Source organism: Talpa europaea (assembly GCF_964194135.1).
Source record: "Talpa europaea genome assembly, chromosome: 8".
Lineage (NCBI taxonomy): Eukaryota > Metazoa > Chordata > Mammalia > Eulipotyphla > Talpidae > Talpa > Talpa europaea.
Genome location: NC_140075.1, coordinates 37475925 through 37499589, shown reverse-complemented (window position 1 = coordinate 37499589; position 23665 = coordinate 37475925). Strand labels below are relative to the sequence as shown.

Below are 23665 nucleotides of genomic sequence, written 5' to 3'. Positions count from 1 at the left end.
GCAGTTTTGTTTTCAGAATAAAACCTGAAAACCTTCATATTATATACATGGCTGGTTTTGGGGAAAAATAATTTTAATACTTGTAAAAGTTAGTTTTGTTATCTCTTGAAAAATTGAGTTTCAACAGTCCTGCAAACTATGTATTTGGTTTTGAGGCTGATCTCTTCTAATAAATTTAAAAAAATTTGCATCGGTGTATCTGTTGTAAGGTGACAACTATTTGATTGGTTTTATTCATTGACTTTATTTAGAAAGTGTGTGGCTTGCTGTGAAGCATGACTTGTAAATTTAGTTTATTGATGGCAAACATGATTGAAGACATTCAGGTAGAAAGTCACCTTAAAACAGCTGTTGTGTGTAGGCGACCAAAGTTATTTGAAAAGTGCTAATGTTGATGTTTTTTAACATGATAGGCTAAGGGACCATTTGTATGTATATGTGCATTTGTTCACCAACTATATCATGCTGGCCAAAATATGATCTGTAGTATGAATTAGGTTAATATGGTTGTTAGCTTTTTTTTAGAGAATGTGGATGATGTATATTTCTGAAAATTAGTTAAATTTACATAGCCATTGACAGGAGGTATGTTGGTCTGGTTTTGATTGTTGGTGAATAATAGGTGCTTTTCTGTAGAGTTGTGCACAGGTGTGCAGTAAAGCAAGATATTGGTGTTTAAATGTATTGTTTCTTGGTATCTTCCTTTTGTATGTCTTATGTAGTTGGTGAGGTTACATACGTGGAGCTCTTTAAGGATGCGGAAGGAAAATCAAGGGTAAGTGCTGTGGGCAATAATCTGCTTGAGGTTTAAAAGTTCCTCAGCAGTTTACTTTACTTGTACCAGTTTTTGGAAACTTAAGTTTCATTTTGTTTTCCCTTATTATGCAAGATTTGAGGCTTTATACTAGCAAGTCTGATACTTATACAAACCAAACTAGCTGCCTGGAAGGGATGGGTTTTGTAAAAGCTCATAAAAGGCATTCACTTTCCTAATGCTTTAAGGTAATGCTTCTTAGTCAATAGATTTTAATCTAGGATTTTTTTTTTTTGTTGTGTTTTGATGTCTTCAAGGATACTTTAAAAATCACTGAATTGATAATATTCCCTAAGAGTTCAATGAGAGGCCTTTAACGTTAAGGTGTTAATTCAGAATGTATGTTTGAAACTTATAACGAAGAGCTTAGTTTGGTAGCCTGCAGGATTACATAAGAGGCAGTGCTCTGACCAATTGGTTTGAATGACATTGATGATTAAATCGACATAGAAGGAATTGGTTGATAGTAGATTTGATTTTTAGCAACAAGAATGTAGTACACTAAATAATACAACAGAAAGTACTTAAAAATGTTCAATTAACAAAAACCATTTGGATGCATGAGAAATAGAAACTTGTCATCTCATTCAAATAGCACTTTGAGCAGTAATAATCACAAGGAATTATTTAAGAAATAAGTCCACAAAGTTGTTTCTTTAGCATACATGATTTTATTTTCATAATTACAACTGGATGCTATTAAATTGTGTGCAGCCAGTTTTCTCTCATACAAAACTTTGTTTAAAATGGGATAAGTGTTCCTGTTTTGATTTTCATAAAATTGAAACATGCATTAAAAACAGTTTTTGAATAATACATTTTTTGAAAATATTTGTAACTATGTAAGATAGGTATATTGGAACCTTCAGTTATTTTGAGTTGTGATTGACTTTGTACCATGAGATTATTTTAGTTTTAACTTAAAGGGTCATCTGAAAGTAAAAATGTGTTCCAAACTTGTTAAATGCTAGATTTTACTGTTTCAAGTATATAGATTTAAAAATTTATGGAAAATTTGTGGTCACTTGCCTGTTATGTTCTGGAGGTGTAAAAGACCAAAAAAAAAAAAAAATTGTATTATCGATTGCTTTTAATGAACTGAATGTTAGACTATCATTAACTTCATCTACTGATCTAAAACTTTTTTCTTTTGCATATATATGTATATTGACAAATCTTCCTGGATTATAGGGTTGTGGGTAAGAATTTTTTTAAGTATCTTAAGTCAAATTTAAATTTCTAATTGAAAAAAGTCTTAGTACATAAACATTTCCTATAAAATTTTTTCCCATTAAGTGTGGTTGAATTCAAAGATGAAGAATTTGTAAAGAAAGCCCTAGAAACTATGAACAAATATGATCTTAGTGGCAGACCCCTGAATATTAAAGAGGTAAGATTTTTTTTTACATTTGGAATAATTTTAAATACTTGAATATAAGGAGTAGGTTTTTTTTTTTTTATTTTTACTTTGGTCATATATCTGTCTGTCTATAACTTAATTATTAAAGCATTATATATTGATGAGTTTTCCCTGTACATAATTTCTTATTTTCCCTTAGCAGTTATCCTATGTTTTTGATTTGTTCTAAGTTTGTATATGCAGAGGTGCATGATTTAAAAATAATTTTAAGCTAGAAATTTAAAGATGGCAAGCTTTAGATGCTGTCTTTGAGATAATCATTGACAATTTTTAGATTAGGTTGTTTAATTTGAGGGATATAGAAGATATTCTTGTAGTTGATGATTAAAAGTTGCTTAATAATGCAAATACCTGAATAAAATTGGAAGTCGCTTTTAATACAGTTAACCTGAATTTGTGTTGGATTAATATTTAAGAAAGATTATAAATTTAGCAGAATTTACAGCTGGAACTTAGAATCCTGTAAAATGGAAGTAATCCTTTTGTATGGAATTATAGTGGTTATAAGTTGATAAAAAAATGATCAGAAGATGCATTTAAAAAAAACTATTTACACTTAGGGATAAATAACGGGGATGATGGGCTTGAACAGCGGTCCTTTTTGTGTTTTTCTTTATTTCATATTGTTACTCTCATCTGAATACTTTGATCACAGACCAGTTATACACGTATCTTTGCTCAAGTTTGTATTAAAAAACAGGTAGAAGATGTGTCTTGGGACCCAGACTAGTCTCCGTGAGATGGATGCTAATCATTGGTAGAAGAGCAGTACTGTTAGAGTTTAACTTAGTATACTAGTGATTGGAGTCACACCAGCTCTATCACTTTTCAGTTGTGTGATTAGTCATGTTACTTATTCTCCAAACTTCAATAATTATAATACTCCTGACAGCTGAATTTTTATGAGGATTAAATCAGATACACAGTAAAGAATCTGACATTTGAGAATTTGTATGACCTGGGACAAATTACTTAACCTTTTTATTTCCTTACTGCTAAGATGGAAATGATACCAAAACCTATCTTGTGGTATTATAAGTACTGGAAGAGTTAAAATATGTAAAAAACTTAGTAAGTGTTTAGGTATTTGTTATAATTGGATATTATATTAAACACTTAGCACAGGGTAATTACATAATAAATGTTAGCTATAAGAGTGATTATTATTTCCTATCCACTGTGGGAATGTTACTAGATCTCTTGTTCCTGAATATGAAGTGATAATATCTTAAAATTAAAGGTCATCCTGTTAGCAAAGACAGTTATTTCATATCCTTTCTGAATTCCTCTAATCCTGATGGAACCTAGGGGTCAATAAATATTTAATTTTAAAATATTTTGGGAAGTGGAGAATTGGTAAGAAAGTTTAGACTTGTCATGGTGGTTTTTATGTATAAGCTAGCACCAATGTTCCAGAAATGTGTTGCTATACTAAGTAATTTCCCCATAGGTATGACTTTGGTAGAACAACTACCATTACGGAAAATTATTTTTATGATTTGATGTTTTATGATGCTTCCTACTCCTTTCAAAAGAAAAGCATTATAAATTTTTAATTGAAAATAGAATTTATTGGCTATTAAAGACCAAGGCCATGCATTTGTTCTCGTGTTAGCATACTGTAGATCATCCATAATATTTCAGAGACCTTAGAATAAAGTTAAAGTTATGTGATCCAAGTTGATGTAGTAGGCGTCTTCATTTTTAACTAATTTAAGAAAAATAGTTGAGTGTTGCCTAGCTAAATGATGGTGGTTTTTATTCAACTGATGGTTTTGGATTAATACTAAAGGTTCTATTCCTGAGAATGAGATTTACAAATAGATAACTGGAGTCAGTGCTAAGAACCAATGAGAGACTAAGGAAAAGTACATTTCTAGTGTTCCTTAATAGATATTAGAATTGCATTTTTTCATTCAATTTAATGAGGATTTTTAGCAGTTGTGAACTTAGTATAGATCTTCTTGTAGCAAATCAGGCAGTGATTGGCAGGCTAACTCTCAAGGGGAGAAGAGAAATAAAAAACATGGTTTATAGTAGATAATTTGTTTTATATAAGTTATATATGTTCTATATATGCGTATATGCATATTTGTATGTGACATATATAAAAGACTGAACTTAGTACTATGCTTTATTAATGTTAAAATGTTAAGAATAGCCTCTTAATAGTTCATAAAGCATCTTCCCTATTTCTGTCTCTCAAAAGTAACCACTATCCTAAATTTTCTATTTGCATAAAGTTTTAAAATCCTAGACCTGAAGTATTTAAAAGTTTTATAGCATTCTTTGAAATATTGTTTCTTTGTGTATTTTTTTTTAATTCTTAATGATGGAGGAATATATTAGAAAACCAGAGTACTATTATTTTTACATTTAATTTGTCACCTTCTGAACACTAAAAACTTTTTTTTTAGTATTCCCAGGGTAAGACCATAGAATAGAGTTGATATTTACATTTTTCATAATCATTTGGTATTGCATATTGTAGTCTATTAATGTATGCATTTGTGTGTGTGTGTGTTCCAAGCTAATGAGAGAAAAGTATGTTTAAATATTTCTTGGTTTTATTCAAAGATAGAAAATTTCTCTTACCAAAGTTAATGAACTAAAAAAATAAGCATTGTTTAGTATAATTTTTCACTAGAACATTTAGCTTTTATCTTCCCCTTCCCTCCGTCTTAGATCTAAATCACTGTTGAGGATGGAAAGAGATTGGAAAAGTAGATAAGCTTATTTTGTTCAAGAATGAAATTTATACTTTGTAATAGTTCGCCTCTACCCCCATATTCCTTCATAACTGTTTCACTGCTGAAAAACTTTGAATTAGTCTGAATTTGGCACTGCGTTAGGCTTCCATTGGTGAAAATTCACCATTACTGCATTTTGGAAAGGAGTCATGGTAAGTACTTTATTCTTGAATTAGGTGTATGAGCCATATCCTGCACTAGATGAGGGTAAATTAAAAGGATTTCAAGTTCTTAAGTGACTTTAGTGATTGGAAAGTGGTATTTATCTGACATCTCTGGAGACTGAAATCTTTTGTCTGTCCACAGGTTTTTAATGGGACTATATTCTCTGGATGAGAAAAAAAGTTCACTCTTCAAGAGAGTCAATAAATTGAGCCAGATTGGATAGCTGTTGTAGATTTTGAAGTTGTTACTTTAATTGTACAGTTTTACTCTTGTGCATCTAGTGGCATTTAACATTCAATGTGTGTTATAGGATCCTGATGGAGAAAATGCTCGTAGGGCGTTGCAACGAACAGGAGGATCATTTCCAGGAGGACATGTGCCCGATATGGCATCAGGGTTGATGAATTTACCACCTTCCATTCTCAATAATCCAAACATTCCTCCTGAGGTTATAAGTAATTTGCAGGCTGGTAGACTTGGTTCAACAATTTTTGTTGCTAATGTAAGTTTTAAGTTTTAGTCTAAAATTTTGTCATTCAGGTTTAGTTCTAAGCATGAGATTATATAATGAGATGAATCAGTTATAGGTTTATAGAACATTTTGCTTAATTTTAACTAAATTAAGATGAACAGTAATTATTGTAACATCAAACCCAATTTAAGTCAATATATATGCATCAGGTTAGATTGTAAATATAAGTATTAGGAATTTTTGAATGAGAACTGTGGAATTTATTAGCATTTAAGCAGTTCTTGAAATTAATTTTATTGATTTTTCATATTGGTGAATGAATTTCTTTAGCTTTGATATTTCATATTTGTGAATGTGCATGTTGTAGTTGTTGTGTCATTTGTTTTAAGCTTATGAACGTCAGTGATAGCAATAATACTTTCTAAAATCTGAACTTAGTAAAAACAGATGTGCATGTTTTAAATGTACAAAGCAGGATTGAGCAGTTGAGAAACTGGGGAATTTAAAAAATTTAGGTTAAGGAACAAGGTAGATGTAGCTTCACTGATTTTAAGTAATTTAAGATGGTTCTATTTGAATACTGTTGATAAACTGTTATACAAGAATTACAGTTCTTTATAGTTTTGAGACTTTAGAAAAGATTTGTTTATATTATTTATAAGGGGGAAGAAGGGTTTATTAGGTCTGTAACTTAATATGATTTTATGTTAAGCTTGACTTCAAAGTTGGTTGGAAGAAGCTAAAGGAAGTGTTCAGCATAGCTGGAACTGTAAAGCGGGCAGATATTAAAGAAGACAAGGATGGCAAGAGCAGAGGAATGGGCACAGTCACTTTTGAACAAGCAATTGAAGCAGTTCAAGCAATTTGTATCCTGATTAACACTTTAGCATTATTTAATAAGGTTGAACGAATGATTCAATTTGTTGAATCATGGAATTTAGAAAATATGTTTAGAGAACACATTTTACATGGCTTACAAATGTGTTTTAGACTTTAGTCTCCAGTGCATAAAAACCTTTACTATGTCCAAGTACTAAAGTCACTCTTAAAACTTGAATTCACCGTAGTGTATATGTAGGCTTGACCTTTTGTCTGTTTTCTCTTTCTGACACACTGATTGTATGTAGACAGTTAGGTAATCCGTTGTCCATTAATGCAGTTCCTTTAAATGAAGTCTTATTTTTTCCGATGCTTAAAAGATTATTTTATTTATAAGATGAAACTCTAAAGCAAAGAATTGAAGATGACTGAGTATATGAAGAGATTAATACAAGTGAGCAAGATATTTAAGATGGTGAATAATGTTAAAAATAGTTTTAAATAGCATTATTACAGATGTATTTATGTTCAAGTGTAATTTTATAGTCTTAACTGGTTTTCCTTGACTGAACCAACAGCTATGTTCAATGGGCAGTTTTTGTTTGATAGACCTATGCATGTGAAAATGGTGAGTTCCTATATATATCACCTCAACCCTCCCGTCTTCATATCTTTTTCTGCTCTCCTCTACTTTACACATCTTTTTAGTTATACAATTAACCATTTAATACACTTTTTTGCAATTAGGATGACAAGTCTGTCCCTCATGAAGACTACCGGTCCCATGATAGTAAAACTCCACAATTACCACGTAAGTTAAAGCTATTATTAGAAATAATACAGACAGTTCTTTTCCAGTTTTTTTATGTGCTAAAGGAAAATCTTTGTTTTTATGCTTCTATCTCAGGTTGCCTGTATTTTAGGATTAATTTGAAGTGATTGATTAAGAAGACTAAGAAGACAAATGGGTCATTTTTCTTTTTCTTTTGGGTAGTTTCTCTTGATTATGAAAGCAATATAAAAGCAGTTTTTTTATGGGGGAAAAAAATCCTTGTAGGATATATGTACTTCTATGTTCATTGTAGCACTATTTACAATAGCCAAGTTACAGAAGCAACCTAAGTTCCCCTAAAACAAGAGTCGATTTGCACAATGTGGTATATATATATAATGCAGTACTATTTGGCTATAAAAAAGTTGAGCTCTTACCATTTGTAACAGCCTGGATAGAACTGGAGGGGCTAATGATGAGTGAAGTAGGTCAGAAGGAGAAAAACAAATACCAGATCATTTCACTTACATTTGGAATGTAGAGAAACAAAACATAGGGTCAGGCAAAACCACATTAATAACAAAACCCTGGAAATTTGACTGAAATTGAGGCTACAAGAAATCTTGGAGTTGAACACAGTGGGGGAGAGGAGCACAGTGGACTATGGTGCAGGACTGTAGGTGACTTAGTGGGGTGGGGTTGGGGACATGCATGTGAAATGATGTGATCCTATACAAGTGTTAAAAACCATTGTTACCTAAATTAAAAAAAAAAATTAAAAGTCAGCTGAAGTGGGCAATCATAACAAAAATAGAAGGTGCTTCATAGTTAGAGCAAATATTATTTGTTTATTTCAGTTATATTCTATGTGTAAATATATGCATGTCTGAATTTATTACACTGCAGTGTGATATAAATTGTATATATTACTGTTTATCATAGAAAATTTGAAAAAGTTCCAAAACCACTAATTAAATTTTCCTCTGAAGGAGAAAAAAATTCTTTATCACCCTTAAGTAATTTTCATGATAGCATTTTTATATATTTTCTTCCAGTCTAGCCTTCTGTGTATGTATTTTTTACATAGTTTAGAAGTATGGTATATTTTTATATTTTTTAAATGTTAGTTTAAGCTTTATTACATATTGAAAATACTTTCCAAATGTTTTTATTGGCTGTATTATAGTTTATCATACAGATGCTCCATAACATTTCACTGTTACATACATCCATCTAGGTGATTTAACTCTTTCCTTTAACGATCAACAGAGTAAGTAATCTTTTTGTATATAAATCTTTGGTATGCTTTTAGTTATTTCCGTAAGATAGGTAAGACACCCTGAAGTAGATTTATATAGGTTCTTAAGGTATACTTAATGATCTGTATTATCAAATAGTTTCCAAAGGATTATAGAACAGTAATGTAATGTACTGAACATCTCTGTTGTAACATCTTTGTTCCCATCTGCAAAATGGGAATAATAATATCACTTCCTTCATGGTGTTGGCATGAATATTGATTGCGTGAGTGGATATAATGATAAGCACTTAGTTCTGGTATAATATAAGCACTCAATACTTATTGTTTAGGTATTTAAAATTTGGTGTGTGGCATGCTGTATAACTGTGCAACTTGGCTATTTTTGAGATTCATTCATTTTGCTAGAAGTAGCTCTAGTTCCTTCATTTTAACTGCTAAACCACATTTTATATACTTTTTTTAGGTTATTCTAATTTTTTGTTATTAGCAATAATACTAAGTTGGGGAGGGTTCTATAGCAGAGTGATGTCTTTTCTTAGTGTTTGTTCAAAATTACTTGTAAAGCCATACGGTGTGGTATATTGTTTTGGGAAATATTATATTTTGCGCTACTTTATGAATGAATTTCAGTAATTATATTTTTTTCTAAGAATTTTACCACTTTTTCATTTACAGATTTATTGACATAAAACAGTCATTTCAATTTCTTTCACATATATAGTTGTGTCCTTTTAATTTCTGAAGGTTTGTAATTCCCTTTCTTTTCCTTTGCCAGTTTAACTTAAAGATTTGTTAGTTTTAGCACTTTGAAAGAAGTGAATTTTGTCTTATGTATGTTAATATCTGTTCTTTATTTCCTTCTGATTCTTTAGGTTAGTCTCTTAGTTTTGTTTTAACTCCTTAAGTTGAATGCTTACTTCACTAATTTTTGCAACCTTTTCTAATATAGTTATGACTATAAATTTAGCTGCTATGCACAAGTTTTGCTGTGGAGTACATACTGCAATTTAATTTTTAAAGTTTTATTAAATTACTGTTATTTCCCTTAAGTTATGCTCTTTTATTAAAATTTCCAAATGTTTGATTTTTTTTCTTATTAGTTTCTAACTTAACAGTGTAGTGAGAGAAGATGGCCTGTAAGATTGTGACCCTTTGGTATTAATTTGGACTTTATATTATGGCTTAAAGTAGAGCACATTTTTTATAACTATTCTAGGTGTACTTGGTGATTGTGGTGTTCTATATATGTCCATCAAGTCAAGATTTATTAATCATTTAAATTGTCTTTTGTCTCTACTAATAATTTTGTCTGATTTTGATATTAATTACTAAGAGATGTATATGATAAAATCACCCAAACTTGTCTGTTTTTTCTTGTTGTTACTTTATTTTGGATCTTAGTTGGTGAATTGGAGTTTAGAACTAATATTTTCTTAATGAATTAAAATTTGATCATTAATAGAGTGACTTTCATAATTATTTGTTTGTTGTCTAATCCTAATGTAAATACATACCTTCTGTTCATTCATTGATTTGTTTGAATTCCTATTGTCTTGTTTTGTGTTCTGTTTTTCTGCTTTTTACAAATACTTACTTTTCCCCTGTATTAGTTTTAGTGGTTATCTTGGCTATTTTAGTATGTCTGTATAAAGTCTGAAGTTAATCATTGTTTTGCTCTGTAGTAGAAAGCCTTTGAATGCTTCAATTCTAACCACATTCGTACTGAATTATGTTATTATTTAGTGTTTTACTTCTCTATTACTCTTTTTCAGTCCCACAAATTAGATATTATTGCTTGCTTTTTTTGTCTACTTTCACATTTCACGTCTGTGCTTTCACAGACTCTGAAGCTTGTTTTATAAAAGCTCTTTCAATGAGAATGTTGTTAGTAAAGTCTCCAAATTTTGGTTTGTTTGTAAATAATTTTAAAGATAGTTTCACTGGTTATATAGTTTGAGCTTGATAACTATTTTCTCTCAACACTTTGAAAATATTCCAGTCTTCTGGCGCTTTTGTTACTATTAAGTCAGTTTTCTGTTGAACTGTCTTTTTTTTTTTTAAATCTGTAAACTGTATTCTTCATTTAGCTGATTTTAAAATTCTTATCTTTGATATTGTTTTATTACATTGTAGGTGTGGAGTGCTATTTCTTGAGCTTCCACAGTTTGAGAATTCAGTTTTTTAAAAGATTTTAATCTTTTTAAATAAATTCTGGAAAATTCTCAGTGCGTGTGTCTTTGAGTATTACATTTTGTTCCTTTATTGAACAGTCCTTAGCTGCTTCCACCGAGTGTACCTTATCGCTCAGGGTATCATTTTTCAGGATCCTGGTTTTATGTGGAGGCTTCCAATTTGCATTTTTGCTTAATACTTTTTATTTAGATTAAAGAAAAATTCTCTGTTATATGCATGCTGTTTTACTGTTCTTTTTGAGATTTATGTTTTTATGTACTCTTCACTCAAGACATAATTTGATCTCAGACCTTTGAGGCAGTTCAGTTTGTTTTAATTAAGTTAATAATTACTAACCTCCTATTTTCCTTTCTTCCCTCCTTCCTCTGCTCTTGAAGTGGGAACCTTCTCATCTCCTATGTCCCTGATATTCTTACTTTTGGGTAAAAACAGAATTTCTCAGATTCATGAATATTTTCTTTTTCCAAGACATGGAATTTGCCTACTTTGAAGGAGATCTATCTTTTGGTGAAGAAAAATATCAAGGCTAAAAATATGAATGCTAGGTATAGGCATGAATCTTGTTGATGGTCAAATGTGCTGTTGCTTTCAACTGGATCGTTTTTAGGAACTGAACTGAAAGACAATATTTCCTTTACCAGGTCTTGTTGCTCTTTCCAAATAATACAACCTACCTCTGTACTTTGCCTTTTAAATACATACACATGTATATAATATATGTGTGTGTGTGTGTATATATACATAGTATAAATTTTTTTAGTCCCACCACCTATTAATTGCTACATTGACTAGCAATAACTTTGAAACCATATTCAGATGAAGTAGAATCAGAGTTTTCACTCAAATGGTAATTAGTCCTATCTTGTTTAAAGGCATCAAATTATTTTCTTAAAGTCTGTTTTTTAACATTTTAGTTTAAGAGAGGTAGCAAAAACCAAATTCTATTCTTGATCTCATAGCTAAGTGGCATTGTGTCAAAATTTCCTCTCCTATAAATACCAAGTACGAAAACTCTCTAAGGTGCCATATAAATATAAATATTGATGCCATTGATAAAACTAGGAAATAGCTAACATTTGCTTTTTTAAGTATTATGTTTTCATGGTTTAGTTTCTAGTTTGAATTATCTTAAAAGTAATTCTTAGGTTTTAAATGGTTCTATAAATTCCAGAAAGATTCTCATTTTCACGTATGCCATTTATAAGGTCATATAGTATTAAAAGTCCTCTTTGTATTTCATTAGTACTTTTTGATGTACCTTTAACTGAATATAAAAATGGATTTCATAGAACACTTCTTATTGATAAGTGGTATTTTGTTGAGGCTACAGTGTCCTGTATTTGCAATGAAAACAAAATCCAATGTTCTTGTTTACAAATTGATACTATTACAGGCAAATAACTTTAAAATTATGTTTAGTGCCAGTTAGCTAATCATAATATGAGTTGACTATATTGTTTTTCTGTGTGTTTTAGGTGGTCTTGGAGGCATTGGAATGGGACTTGGTCCAGGCGGACAGCCTATTAGTGCCAGCCAGTTGAACATAGGTGGTGTAATGGGAAATTTGGGTCCAAGTGGTAAGCTCACTTTCTTAACTTCTTTTTAAATGATAAAGACTAGATAGATTAGATAAAGCTTTTATTGCTAGACTAGATAAAGCTTTTATTTACTAGTTTAATGTTTAAGGACCTATTTGATAGTTGAATGTTAGGATGTCTTTCAGTCTGAAAATGGAATGAAACCTTGGGAGCAGAGAACAGAAAAAGAGGGTGGGCAAAAAGGTCATGAGGGTTTTCCTGAGGCCAGTTGTGTTGTAGCTAGTCTTTTAGCACTGTGGACTTGAAATGTCTTTTAGGCAGCAAATATATATATCCTTGTATATCATGGATGCACAGTATTTGTGGAATGACTGAAATTCTACCGTATCATAAACAATTTTAAGTTTGTAGATCTAGTTAGGGAGGAGCTTTTCAAATAGCTATTTTGCTCTTTACATGGACTAACTTAGAGTTTATTTTTGAAGACTGGTTTTAAAAATGTTTGGTTTCAGAACCTTTTAATATCCTTAAAAATTTGTTGAGGACTCCAAGGGGCTTTTGTTTATGTGATTATATTTAGCAGTATGTATTATATCAGAAATTTTTAAAAATACATACTTATTTACAAATAATAATAGTAAACTCCTGTGTTAAGAAATCATATTTTCCAATACAAAAAATTATGCCCAGAGTGGCATTGTTTTACCTTTTTGTACATCTTTCTAATATTTGGCTTAATGTAAGACCCCAGGCTGTTAAATCTGCTTCTGCATTTAGTTTGTTTCTATATCATACATCATTTATCTCTGGAAAATTCTGACTTATATACATAAGAGAATCAGAGTAAAATGGACAAATACTATCTTAGTATAATTTGATAAATGAAACAGTTTTGATCTATTGCACTCTCAAGGGCCCCTAGACCATACTTTGAGAACTGCTGTTTTAATGATGAACTAATAAGCTCTATCAGATACCTAGTTTTGTTGAGATGCGATAGTTACACTTTAAGGAGGAGTTATGGGAATCATATTGATCCAAACAGAAGGAGATTTTCTCCTTTACTCTTAGTTCCTCCACTCTCCTAAACACTACTATTTTTTATTTTACAGTTCCTTTATTTGCCATGTTTATAGAGGCGTCCTTGCTTTCTGATCTTATCTCTCAATTTGTTATACTGATACCTATATGTTTATGCTGAAAAAAAAAGTTAATGAGAGTGACATTTCTGTGTCTGATCTGACCAAAAAAAATGAATGGTTAGAGCCTCCTTGGTGGTGCAGGAGGTTGAGCACAGTGCTGTGAAGCTGTCCGCAGCCTCTGCAGTGCCGGTTCTATCCCTGCTGGCCACAGAGCAACCCACATGGTGAGGCAGACCTCTCCTGTCTCACCCGCTGCTCCCCTCAGCAGTGTACTTCTGTCAGTCTGCCTGTTCTGTTCCCTACTCTGTCTCTGGTGAATCCTCTCACACTCCCGGACATCTGGCCTGTACCCCGGTTCTCGTATAAATAAATAAATCTTTAAAAAAAAAAAAATGAATGGTTACCTAATCCTAGATATTCTTTAGCTGAATATGAGTGTGATTAGTGTATTTTGTTTTCTTGTGCAATAAATATTCAGAGTCCCTTTTGAAGTCTTGGGATTAGTCAGTTGCTATGACATAGGACTTTAAAGCATCCTACCTGTGCCCTGCTGCTTGTCCAGTGTTCCATTGAGACTAGACCTATGGTATCTATTTTGTTGTACAGCTTATGTCATATTATTCAGTCATAAAAATGAGATTCACTAAAAGTATATACTCTGTATTTTATTTGAGGTATGGGAGTGGATGGTCCCAGTTTTGGTGGAATGAATAGACTTGGAGGAGGTATGTAGAAACATTTGTTTTTTGTATGTACCTATCTATTTTTAGTAAGTTAGAAATTGTGCTGAGATTTGCAAGGGAAAAAAGTCATTGTTTATTGTTGGCTCAGTCCTAAAGGCTGCTAGCAAAAATTGAGCCTGGAATTAAGGTATATCAAAGGTATGTGTAGGGTGGAGGAAGAGCTTACTGGTGAGAATCAACATTTTAAAAATGGATCTTTCTTCTTTGTAACTCACAGTCAAATCTCAAAATTAATCTTTATTCCGTAGGAATTGGGTTTGGTGGTCTGGAAGCAATGAACAGCATGGGAGGATTTGGAGGAGTTGGCCGAATGGGAGGTAGGTAATTGGAATGTGTGTTCAACATTTTTTTTTTTCCTATTATTAAAAATTTCCCTTCTTAGGAATGGGTATTGTAGATGTCTTCAGAGGGCGTATGGGCTATAGGGGTTAGGGAAAAGCATGTTGAAAATGAGGGTTGTATGTTGTATGTGAAGTAAGTTGGGTTAGTCATAGACTTGTATTTGTGACTTTTGCTTTTTTTTAGCTTAGCTTTGATATGTTAATAAATGGATTACCATCTATTGAGAAACTTAAAAATGGGCTAATTTGTTGCATAATCTTTTCAGAGCTATACCGTGGTGCAATGACTAGTAGCATGGAGAGAGATTTTGGACGTGGCGATATTGGAATAAATCGAGGCTTTGGAGATTCCTTTGGTAGACTTGGTAGGGTTGGCTGCACACTTCTTTTTACAGGCTATAGTTTTAAAATTTTGTTTTTTTGTGTGTGTGTATGTGTAAAATTAGAAGTTTGTAATGTTTCATGAATTTTATTTGAAGAAAAAGACTTTAGGGATTTTACAGTACTAGCTATCTTTCAGTATCTTATATATATGAACCCTATTTCTAGAAAACTGTATGGTTTTCAGTCTCTGTACATCTTCTGAGAGCCTAATACCTTGAGAATTTTAAAGTATGATTATTTAAATTAATTAGTTTATTATCTTTCCATCCTTGTTTAGGCAGTGCAATGATTGGAGGGTTTGCAGGAAGAATAGGAGCTTCTAACATGGGTCCAGTAGGATCTGGAATAAGTAGGTTTAAATTTTACTAGAATTTATTTTGTAAAATTTGAGTGCTTGCAAAAGACTTTGCAAGAGTAGTTATTGTGGTAGAGTAATACTTTTTGATTTTATGTTAATAAGTCTTGTCATAGTTTAGAGAATCTTTGATAGTTATTGAACTTTTCTGTTTGATCACTGTTTGAAATTTCTAATCTGAATTTTACTTCCCTGGCATGTCTGAACTAATACCCAGAGTATATGTTAGCAGCTAATTCAAGAACCTCCTTTCCAACTAAGGAATGTATTTGTCTAATCATATGTCAAAAACAGCTTCTGCTTTTGTACCAATTTTGTTTCCTCGAGTATTTCTATAACTATTCTTGTTGACTAGCATTATTTCATCTGTGACTATCTTGTTTTTTTTGTAAACACAGGCGAATTGCCCCAGATATGACACTTTTAGATACCTCCTGATGTTAAGATGGAAAGAGATGCTTGTTTTCTCTCAAACTTTTCCTGTGGTAGACTCAAGAGTAGTTTCTAGGAATGTGAATCCCTTCCATTTGTTTCCATAACACATTTTAGGCCTTTTATTAAGGTTTAACGAACGGATTGGTTTTGACCTCCAATTGCCATGTCTTTGAGTTCTCCATACTTCATTGATGTCCTTTAATTGATAGAAATCTCACAAACAGTAAACACAGTCTACTTAAACTGTTCTAAAAATGAATTCAAAAATCCTGTCAGCTGAAGAGATCTACTTCCATTTCACTTTGCTTCTCATTTTATTCCTTCCTCCATCGTCTTTTCAAGCCTTGGCTATTTCTTCCATTAATCATAGTTTTCACCTCAGTGTTTACACTTCTGTTTCCCTAATTTTATACTTATTATTCACAGAAAGCCAATTTGAGGGTGATGTTAGTATTTATAATTGTTGCTGTCAATGAGGATAGCAAGTACCAGAAAAAACAGTTTTGAGAATGAATAAGATTGGAATAAAGGGGACTTAGCACACAGGAATGAAGGGGTGTATGAGATAGGAGCTAAACTTTTAAGCTCAAGCTATGGGGTGTGCTTCCATTGTTTTTGCTGTTGTTGTTGTTTCCTCCACAAATTCTATATAATACCGAAATTGAAAGCTATTTTTCTGAGACAATTGAAAATTTAATTGATATTTAATAAAGAAAGCATGTGTGAAACAGAAGAGATAACTGAGGTGAAAGTAAGCTAGGAAAATGTTACATAGGAGGCTATGATGAGAGGAACATCATAGTCTGGAATTGTAATAATTTGAATTTATCTCCATGTCTTTTGTCTGGCAATTACTAAGCTAATTATTGGAAAATAAAAATGAGGATAAAAACGATTATTACATTAATGGGTAAAGTAATTGGTAGAAAACTGGTAACTTCTATGCTGTGTTTTATGATTAGACTATAATTTTATAGAAGTATAAAAGATAATGTATTTACATTGTAGCAAGAATTAACAGGTTCAACTAGCTATTAATATTCAGCTAAATGTATACCAAATTAACTTCTGTTCCAAGGAAGACTCTTACTGTGTTTACGAAATAATTTTATGGTGTATATATTATGGAATTACGTAAATGAATTGTTCTCTTAAAATGATTTTCTCTCTCCCCTTTTTTCTTCTCCTTTCTAAAAAACCGAAACCAAATTCTCCAAATCCCTTCCCATTCTGAAAATCCAGGTGGTGGAATGGGTGGTATGAACAGTGTAACTGCAGGAATGGGGATGGGACTGGATCGGATGAGTTCCAGCTTCGAGAGAATGGGTCCAGGCCTCGGAGCTATCCTGGAAAGGAGCATCGATATGGATCGAGGATTTTTATCGGGTCCAATGGGAAGTGGAATAAGAGACAGAATAGGCTCCAAAGGCAACCAAATATTTGTCAGAAATGTAAGCAACTAGATGTGAAGGGTACTTAAAATTATTTCTATTGTTGTATATCTGTTACTAATACCTTTTTTCATTCTAGCTGCCTTTTGACTTGACTTGGCAGAAACTAAAAGAGAAATTCAGTCAATGTGGTAAGTATGCCGATGACAGCAGACACATTGATGTTAATTATGGAGGAAAAATTGATTTTAAGCTTTTAAATACTTTGTTTAGACTGTTACCTGTCCAGATGTTTATTCATAGTTTGCCAGGTCTAGTTCTACTTCAAGTAGATGAGTTATTTTTCTATCCTGACTTAGAGCAGTGAAAATTACTATTAAATAACAAGATTTAGAGCAGATCCTGTCTTTGTTTTCTGTGGATAACTTTTTTAATTACCTGATTTTTAAAAGGTTAATATATCATTATTATATGTGTTTAAAAAGGCTGTTTGTTTTTGTTTTTGTTTTTTGTTTTTTTTTTTTTTTTGTCATGGGAAATGTTAAAAATGGTATATTTACTTCTTTGTTCATAGTGTAGTGCAGTGCATTATCAGCAGACCCAGTGAGATGCAGACATTCAAATGATACGGAGTTAATAGGTGAGACCCATTTCTTGCCTACCTCACAGGAATCTTAGCCGAGATCACCTTAGATATACATACATTCTGGTGACCCTTCTAATTTCTTGGCTATAGTACTCTACTCACACTACCGTTCATATAGTCATTAGGTCTGTAGATTAGATGGTATACTGATTAAAATAGGGCCTTTTGTTTATCAAACTTATTTTTGCTATAAAATATCTTAATTGATAAAGTGCTCGTTTTATTATTATTGTTGGTTGTGTGAAGAGATCACGGTGAAGAGTAACAGATATCCTGCTAGATTATTACATGTTATCCAAAGACTATAGTCAAAGTAGTGATTTATTTTGGTGGCACATAATGATGAAAAAGGGCTAAAAAAGTGATACATTTAGCCTTTGAGATGTAATGGAAACCTGAAAGTATGTGGACTGTTATCTGTAGTTTTTTACAGAGTTCAAGACCACAAAAGTTGTCTTTTGTGGTCACCAGCAGAGATAATATTTTATGCTGTGTTCTCAGAGTACTTTATGCCTAACTCGATTGTAATAATTTGGTCACATATTTTCTTCCCTCCCAGGTGCAAGCTCTTGAGGTCAAGAATTATTTTTTATCCTAACACCTCTCATTGTGTCTGTCCATATGGTCGGAATCTAGCATATGTTTACGAGTTAAGCATTCTGAGCAGATCTTCAATTTTTCATTGAACTTACACATATATTTTAGGCAGTTGACTTACTAAATTTAGAAAGGTGAACAGACACTTAAAGAATGTACAGTGTGATTCTTAATATAGATATCTTAAATTCACACAAAGAAACTTAAAATATTTTTTTAATCATAAAGTTGTTGCACTGTGTCAATGAGTAAATAGACACCACTAAAAGAAAACAGAATTCTAAAGTCGTTTTTGGTTATTGGCTCTCTTTATTAGGAGTAAAATCTACTAGAATGAGTAAGCATCTGACCATGAATCCCATTAACTACAGAGGAGTGAACATATTAAGGCTTTCTTGGAATGCATTTAATGAAGAGCAGTGGCAGCACATACAGGCTAGTTTCAGTAAAAGAGAAAAATCCCAAATGAGATAGAACATTATTTTAAAATGTAAGAGTGAAATGAGATAAAAGAACAAAGGGTGCAAACAAATGACGTTATTGAAAATGTGACCACTACAGGGTTTAGAGGGCCGTTTTCTTCTTAAGGTCAGACGTGAGCAAGACTTGCAGCGAACTTGAGGGGTTTTTTGATGGCTTTTTTGCTGGAGTAGCATCGTGGTTTTTTTTTTTTAAAGATTTATTTATTTGTTTGTTTATTTGTTTATACAAGCACTGGGTACAGTCAGAAGTGCGGGAGGGTGAGAGAATTCACCAGAGCCAGAGCGGGGAGCAGAGCAGGCAGAAGGACCGAAGTACACTGCTGAGGGGAGCAGCGGGCGGCAGGAGAGGTCTGCGCGCCATGTGGGACCCTCCTCCCGTGGCCGGGGAGCAGCCGGGGATTGAACCGGCTCTGCAGAGGCTGCGGGCAGTTTTGCAAGCCAGCACTCAACCGCTGCGCCACCGGGGAGGCCCTGGAGTAGCATCATTTTGACAGGGATATCAGCAATTCAAACATATCTTATGAAAGAAAGTATGCAGCACTACATTTTAAAAAATGCATCTTTATAGTGTTTTAGCTCAGGGTAAATTATTATTCTCTACTTTGTTATTTTAGTTTTAGTCTTACTCCATTTCTATCATTATATAGTTATATCATGAGATTGAGAATGGTTTTCTTCTCAGTTATATTGAAAAACTTTCAGATTTCTTTCCCATTTCTAATAAGGTAATATACGTAAATAATTCTCTGCCATCTTCCTATTTATAAACTAGGACTTTATTAAAGGGAAAGAAAAGAAATTATAGTAATATAAAATTACGTATCTTGCTGTTGACAACCTGGAAACTATCTGACTTGTATGAAGTGAGCTACCTATTTTTTTGGTCCATGTATCTTTTTTATTTTTAAATCTTAAGAGTTTTAAGTTTTATAATCTCTTATGGTATGAGATGTTTCTTTTTGTCCTTTTTCAAGCTAGTAATGACCCCTGTTTCACAGTAAAAGGCAGGTTTTGTTTGTTTGGCCTCTCTATCTGCTTCAAACCTGTAGCCCAGGTGAGTAAGTATATTCCTTTAGTTGCTTCTAGTAAGAGTCTAGTGGTATTCCATCTCTCCCAGACAACATCTACCAATAAATGGCCTACCAGCAAGTCCTCTGCTTAGAAAATGTCTGTAGGAGTTAACTGCCCTTCATGGAACAATTATAAAAGCTAAGAAAATGTAGTTTTATGAGTTATATTAACCTCAATATAACATTTACTCAGCTTTTATAATCTCAGAGAAAAATGTTTTCAGATGTCCTCAAATACAGTAAAGTGAGAAGTAAGGGAGTATAGTAATATGAATCTTTTTTCACCTGCTCTGTGTAACTCCTGTCTCTCCTGTGGCATGCATTTTTAGGAAGGCTAAGTAGGTAAATAAGTTGTTAAGTGACCCATTCAAAGTTGGAATTCACATTAGCTTGATTTGTGCTAATGAGGTAAAAAAGGAACAATCTTTCAAACTTGCTCCCATATTATCTATATACTTTAGCTGTATTCTGGCCTTCTGGGTTAGTATGACGTACTAACATTTTGGAACTGCAGCGCAAGGAGAGCCCTTTTTTAAAGATTTCCACTAAAATACCATGTCATCAAGTATGGCTTTGTTCTGTATGTATTTTTCTATATTAGTATTTTTCTATATGTATTTTTCTATATTGTTAATTGCATAGAAAATGAGAACTTAGGATAGATTTTATTTACTTTAAACACATGCTTCGGATATGACTTGTGGACTTTAATTCTAGAAAACAGTAAAAATAATGTGGGAATAGTAAAAATAACATATGAAGAGTATTCATTGATAGTGTCACTTACTTTTGTTTGTAAAGAGACATTAAAACTTTTTTGTATCTTATTTCATAGTTGTGCTTTCTTGCAAATGTCTGATTTTGCTTTTTTTCCTCCTTTGGTTGTATTAAAACCTTACAGTAGATTTTATTGAACCATTTGTCTCTCTATTTACTTACAAATAAGTGTTTTAATGTCACCTATTATTAGATGTGCTTTTATATTGGCATTTCCCAAAGTATCCCTCTCCCCATCCCCCTCCCCGCCCCCGGAAGTTAATAGACTGGGTTAAATAAAGTGCAAATGTTTCTTTTAGTGCAGGATAAGGCATTTTTATAACTAGTATATGTAGCAACAGTATGTTCGATTATGTCTTGATTGCTAAAACACTAGTCCTATTTTTGTTTTAATTGGCATCATATTGAAATCATTTAAGAAATTGAAATTAATTGAAATTGAAATTAAGAAAGTGAAATCATTTAAGATTTGAAATCATTTAAGAAAGTCTTAAAATAAAGAAAAAGTCCTCATGGCATGTAAGAAGACAAGGGAGATTTTGATTTAATCAGTTTTTTAATATATTTTTTTACATCATTTTTCATTTTTGTACAATGTATGCGTTTTCATCTTGGTTATAGTCCCACCACCCTTGTTTTGATCCTACTCTCTCCCCCCCCTCCCCCCCTAGTGTGTCTCTGGTTTATAGTTGCTTGTTGATTTTGATTTTTACTTTATTATAATTAGTCTTTTTCCTGGTCCCTTATTTAGGTTTTTTAAATTCCTGCTATGAGTGAGACCATCCGGTATTTTTCTTTTTCTTTCTGGCTTATTTCGCTGAGCATGATCCCTTCCAGCTCCATCCATGTCGCTGCAAAGATTTAATCAGTTTTTTGAAGCTAAATTTTTTCTTGTTATTCTTTAGAAAAACTATCTTTATTTAGGTTCCAGGATTCAAAGATATTGGGAGGACTTTGGAAAATTGTTCTGCTTCTATATTTAGAAAAAAATACACTCTCATTTTCTCTCGGTCATTCTTTCGTTTCATTTTGTTTATTAGAAGATGTGATTCCTTTGTGTGTTTTTTGACCAATTGTAGGTTACTGTTTGGGCATATTCTAATCATTACATTTTTTCTTGAGATTAGTCTGTTTTATTATTTTTAAATACATTTAAGGACTAACTGACCTGTGTTGCAATATCATGGTTTTGGGATAGTATGACATTTATTAACTTGGAGCATTTATTAGCTATTGGATAGGTGAGTGATTGATTACCAGTTGATTAAAAACAAAATGCAGTAATGGACGGGTGGAAGGAAAAATGAAAATAGACAAATAGTCCAGGATATTGAAGATAAGAAATCATCTAGTATTAATTTACATAGGAAAAAAAAAAAAACCACCTGTGCACTGAGATTAAAAATTGATCCCACTTATACAAGTTTTTAATAAGCCCTTTGCTTAACTTTCCCCCCTTTGCCCTTTAGTCCCTTATAAAATAAATATGTCTGGCTCTCTGATTTGGTTTCCAGACTAAAATTACCTTAGGTGATCAGGCATCTATAATATTTAAGGAGAGGAAATATGGTAAGTGAGTCTCGCTTTTTCACTCCTAAATCTGTGTAGGTTAGAAGTTTATACATCCCAGTTTACCTGGAATAATCTCATTATATTCCAGCTGTTATTTGTAATTAATAGTAACTCTCCCTTTAAAGTATTCTGTGTAGATGATGAATTTTTATGATCCCTTTATATTTTGATAAATAATATTAAGTTACTTCAAATACCAGTCTCTGGAGTTAGCAGTTACCTGGTTTTCCTCCTTCTGAAAGCTCCTCTGAGGTTCTTTATGCTGATACTGTCACTGTTATTACCCTTATTGATTTATATCTACAATATCTCTTCCATGTCTGTTTCTGTAACATTTGGTGCCACTCTTATTGGGGTTCAAATTGTGATATTGAATTAAATGACTTTGGCATTGTCGTAAAATTAGTGGGGCCATTCGTGAACTGGTAAAAATTATATTTCTGGGCTCTTGCTACTGTTGTAAGAATGAAGGAGTGATATGGGAAATAAAAGGGAAGGAAGAGAGGCTAGGGGGATTGGATGGAAGAAACAATTTAAAAAAAAATTCTTTTGTGAGTTTGTAGGGACTGGTTGATTTGGTAGCATTTTGTGCTCACTTGCTTTTTTGCTATAGAATTCGCTTTCAGAAATTAAGGCTATAACAAAAAGAGAAACTGGATTCCAGTTTTGTATATTCTAGCATATATATGACTATATAAATTGCATGATACCTGGATTATAAGATGTGTAACAGTGCTTATTTGATGTGTCATTTTTGAATCATTGTTTTTAACCAAATTACTTGCCACTTTATTGACATAGGAGGAACTTAAAACCTGCGTTATGAGATGGAACCTGTTTACTGAATTAGAAATTCTGTATTTTACAGGTCATGTCATGTTTGCAGAAATAAAAATGGAGAATGGAAAGTCAAAAGGCTGTGGAACGGTCAGATTTGACTCCGCAGAATCAGCTGAAAAAGCTTGCAGAATAATGAATGGCATAAAAATCAGTGGCAGAGAAATTGATGTTCGTTTGGATCGTAATGCATAATTTCAAACCACGGTTGGAACATTCTTACATCTGTTTTGCTGAATCTCCTAGTAAAAGTCATTTTTTTAGTAATACTGTATGCTTACAAAAGCTGTAAAAATGAACTTTTAAAACTCCCACCAGCTTTTAACAGTACAGTGTTAAATATACTGTGATTTTTGTTAATCTCAAGTTTGGGTTTTTAAAGACAGCAAGTCTGGTCATTCAGTTTAAATGAATGGTTATACTGTTTTTAATGAAATAAGCCATTTTTCTTGTTGTTTTCAGTGCTATAGAGTGGGATTTATTTGGTCAGGTTTCCCCAGCTTTTATCAACTTAATGTAAGGTAAAACATAGATGCTCTTTTCAAAACTTCTGTTTTATATATGTAATTGTCCTTGAAAAGAAAGGGCTCAGACAAATTAGGATATCATTTTGGTTGGTTTTAAATTATTTTTCTTTGGTGATAAAGATTTAATATAAGTTTTAAATTCTAAAGTTCAGGATATTTTTT

At 32.3% G+C, this 23665-nt stretch overlaps 1 protein-coding gene across 4 annotated transcripts in view; it reads left to right on the top strand.

Annotated features, from left to right (window-relative positions):
- MYEF2 (myelin expression factor 2) overlaps positions 1–23171 on the top strand; it is a gene marked incomplete at both ends in the record, with an annotated part of 28894 nt that extends 5723 nt beyond the window's left edge. The window contains 15 exons of one of the 4 annotated variants that reach the window (XM_084239895.1): positions 723–775; positions 2006–2013; positions 2111–2204; positions 5460–5651; positions 6334–6487; positions 7019–7068; positions 7188–7251; positions 12142–12243; positions 14021–14071; positions 14338–14406; positions 14697–14795; positions 15092–15163; positions 16847–17055; positions 17135–17186; positions 23008–23171. In XM_084239895.1, the coding sequence (XP_084096021.1) occupies positions 723–775; positions 2006–2013; positions 2111–2204; positions 5460–5651; positions 6334–6487; positions 7019–7068; positions 7188–7251; positions 12142–12243; positions 14021–14071; positions 14338–14406; positions 14697–14795; positions 15092–15163; positions 16847–17055; positions 17135–17186; positions 23008–23171 (1433 nt within the window). The remainder of the gene's footprint in view (positions 1–722; positions 776–2005; positions 2014–2110; positions 2205–5459; positions 5652–6333; positions 6488–7018; positions 7069–7187; positions 7252–12141; positions 12244–14020; positions 14072–14337; positions 14407–14696; positions 14796–15091; positions 15164–16846; positions 17056–17134; positions 17187–23007) is intronic. The other 3 variants (XM_084239896.1, XM_084239897.1, XM_084239898.1) reach the window with 3 other exon arrangements.
- Between the last annotated feature and the right edge of the window lie 494 nt (positions 23172–23665).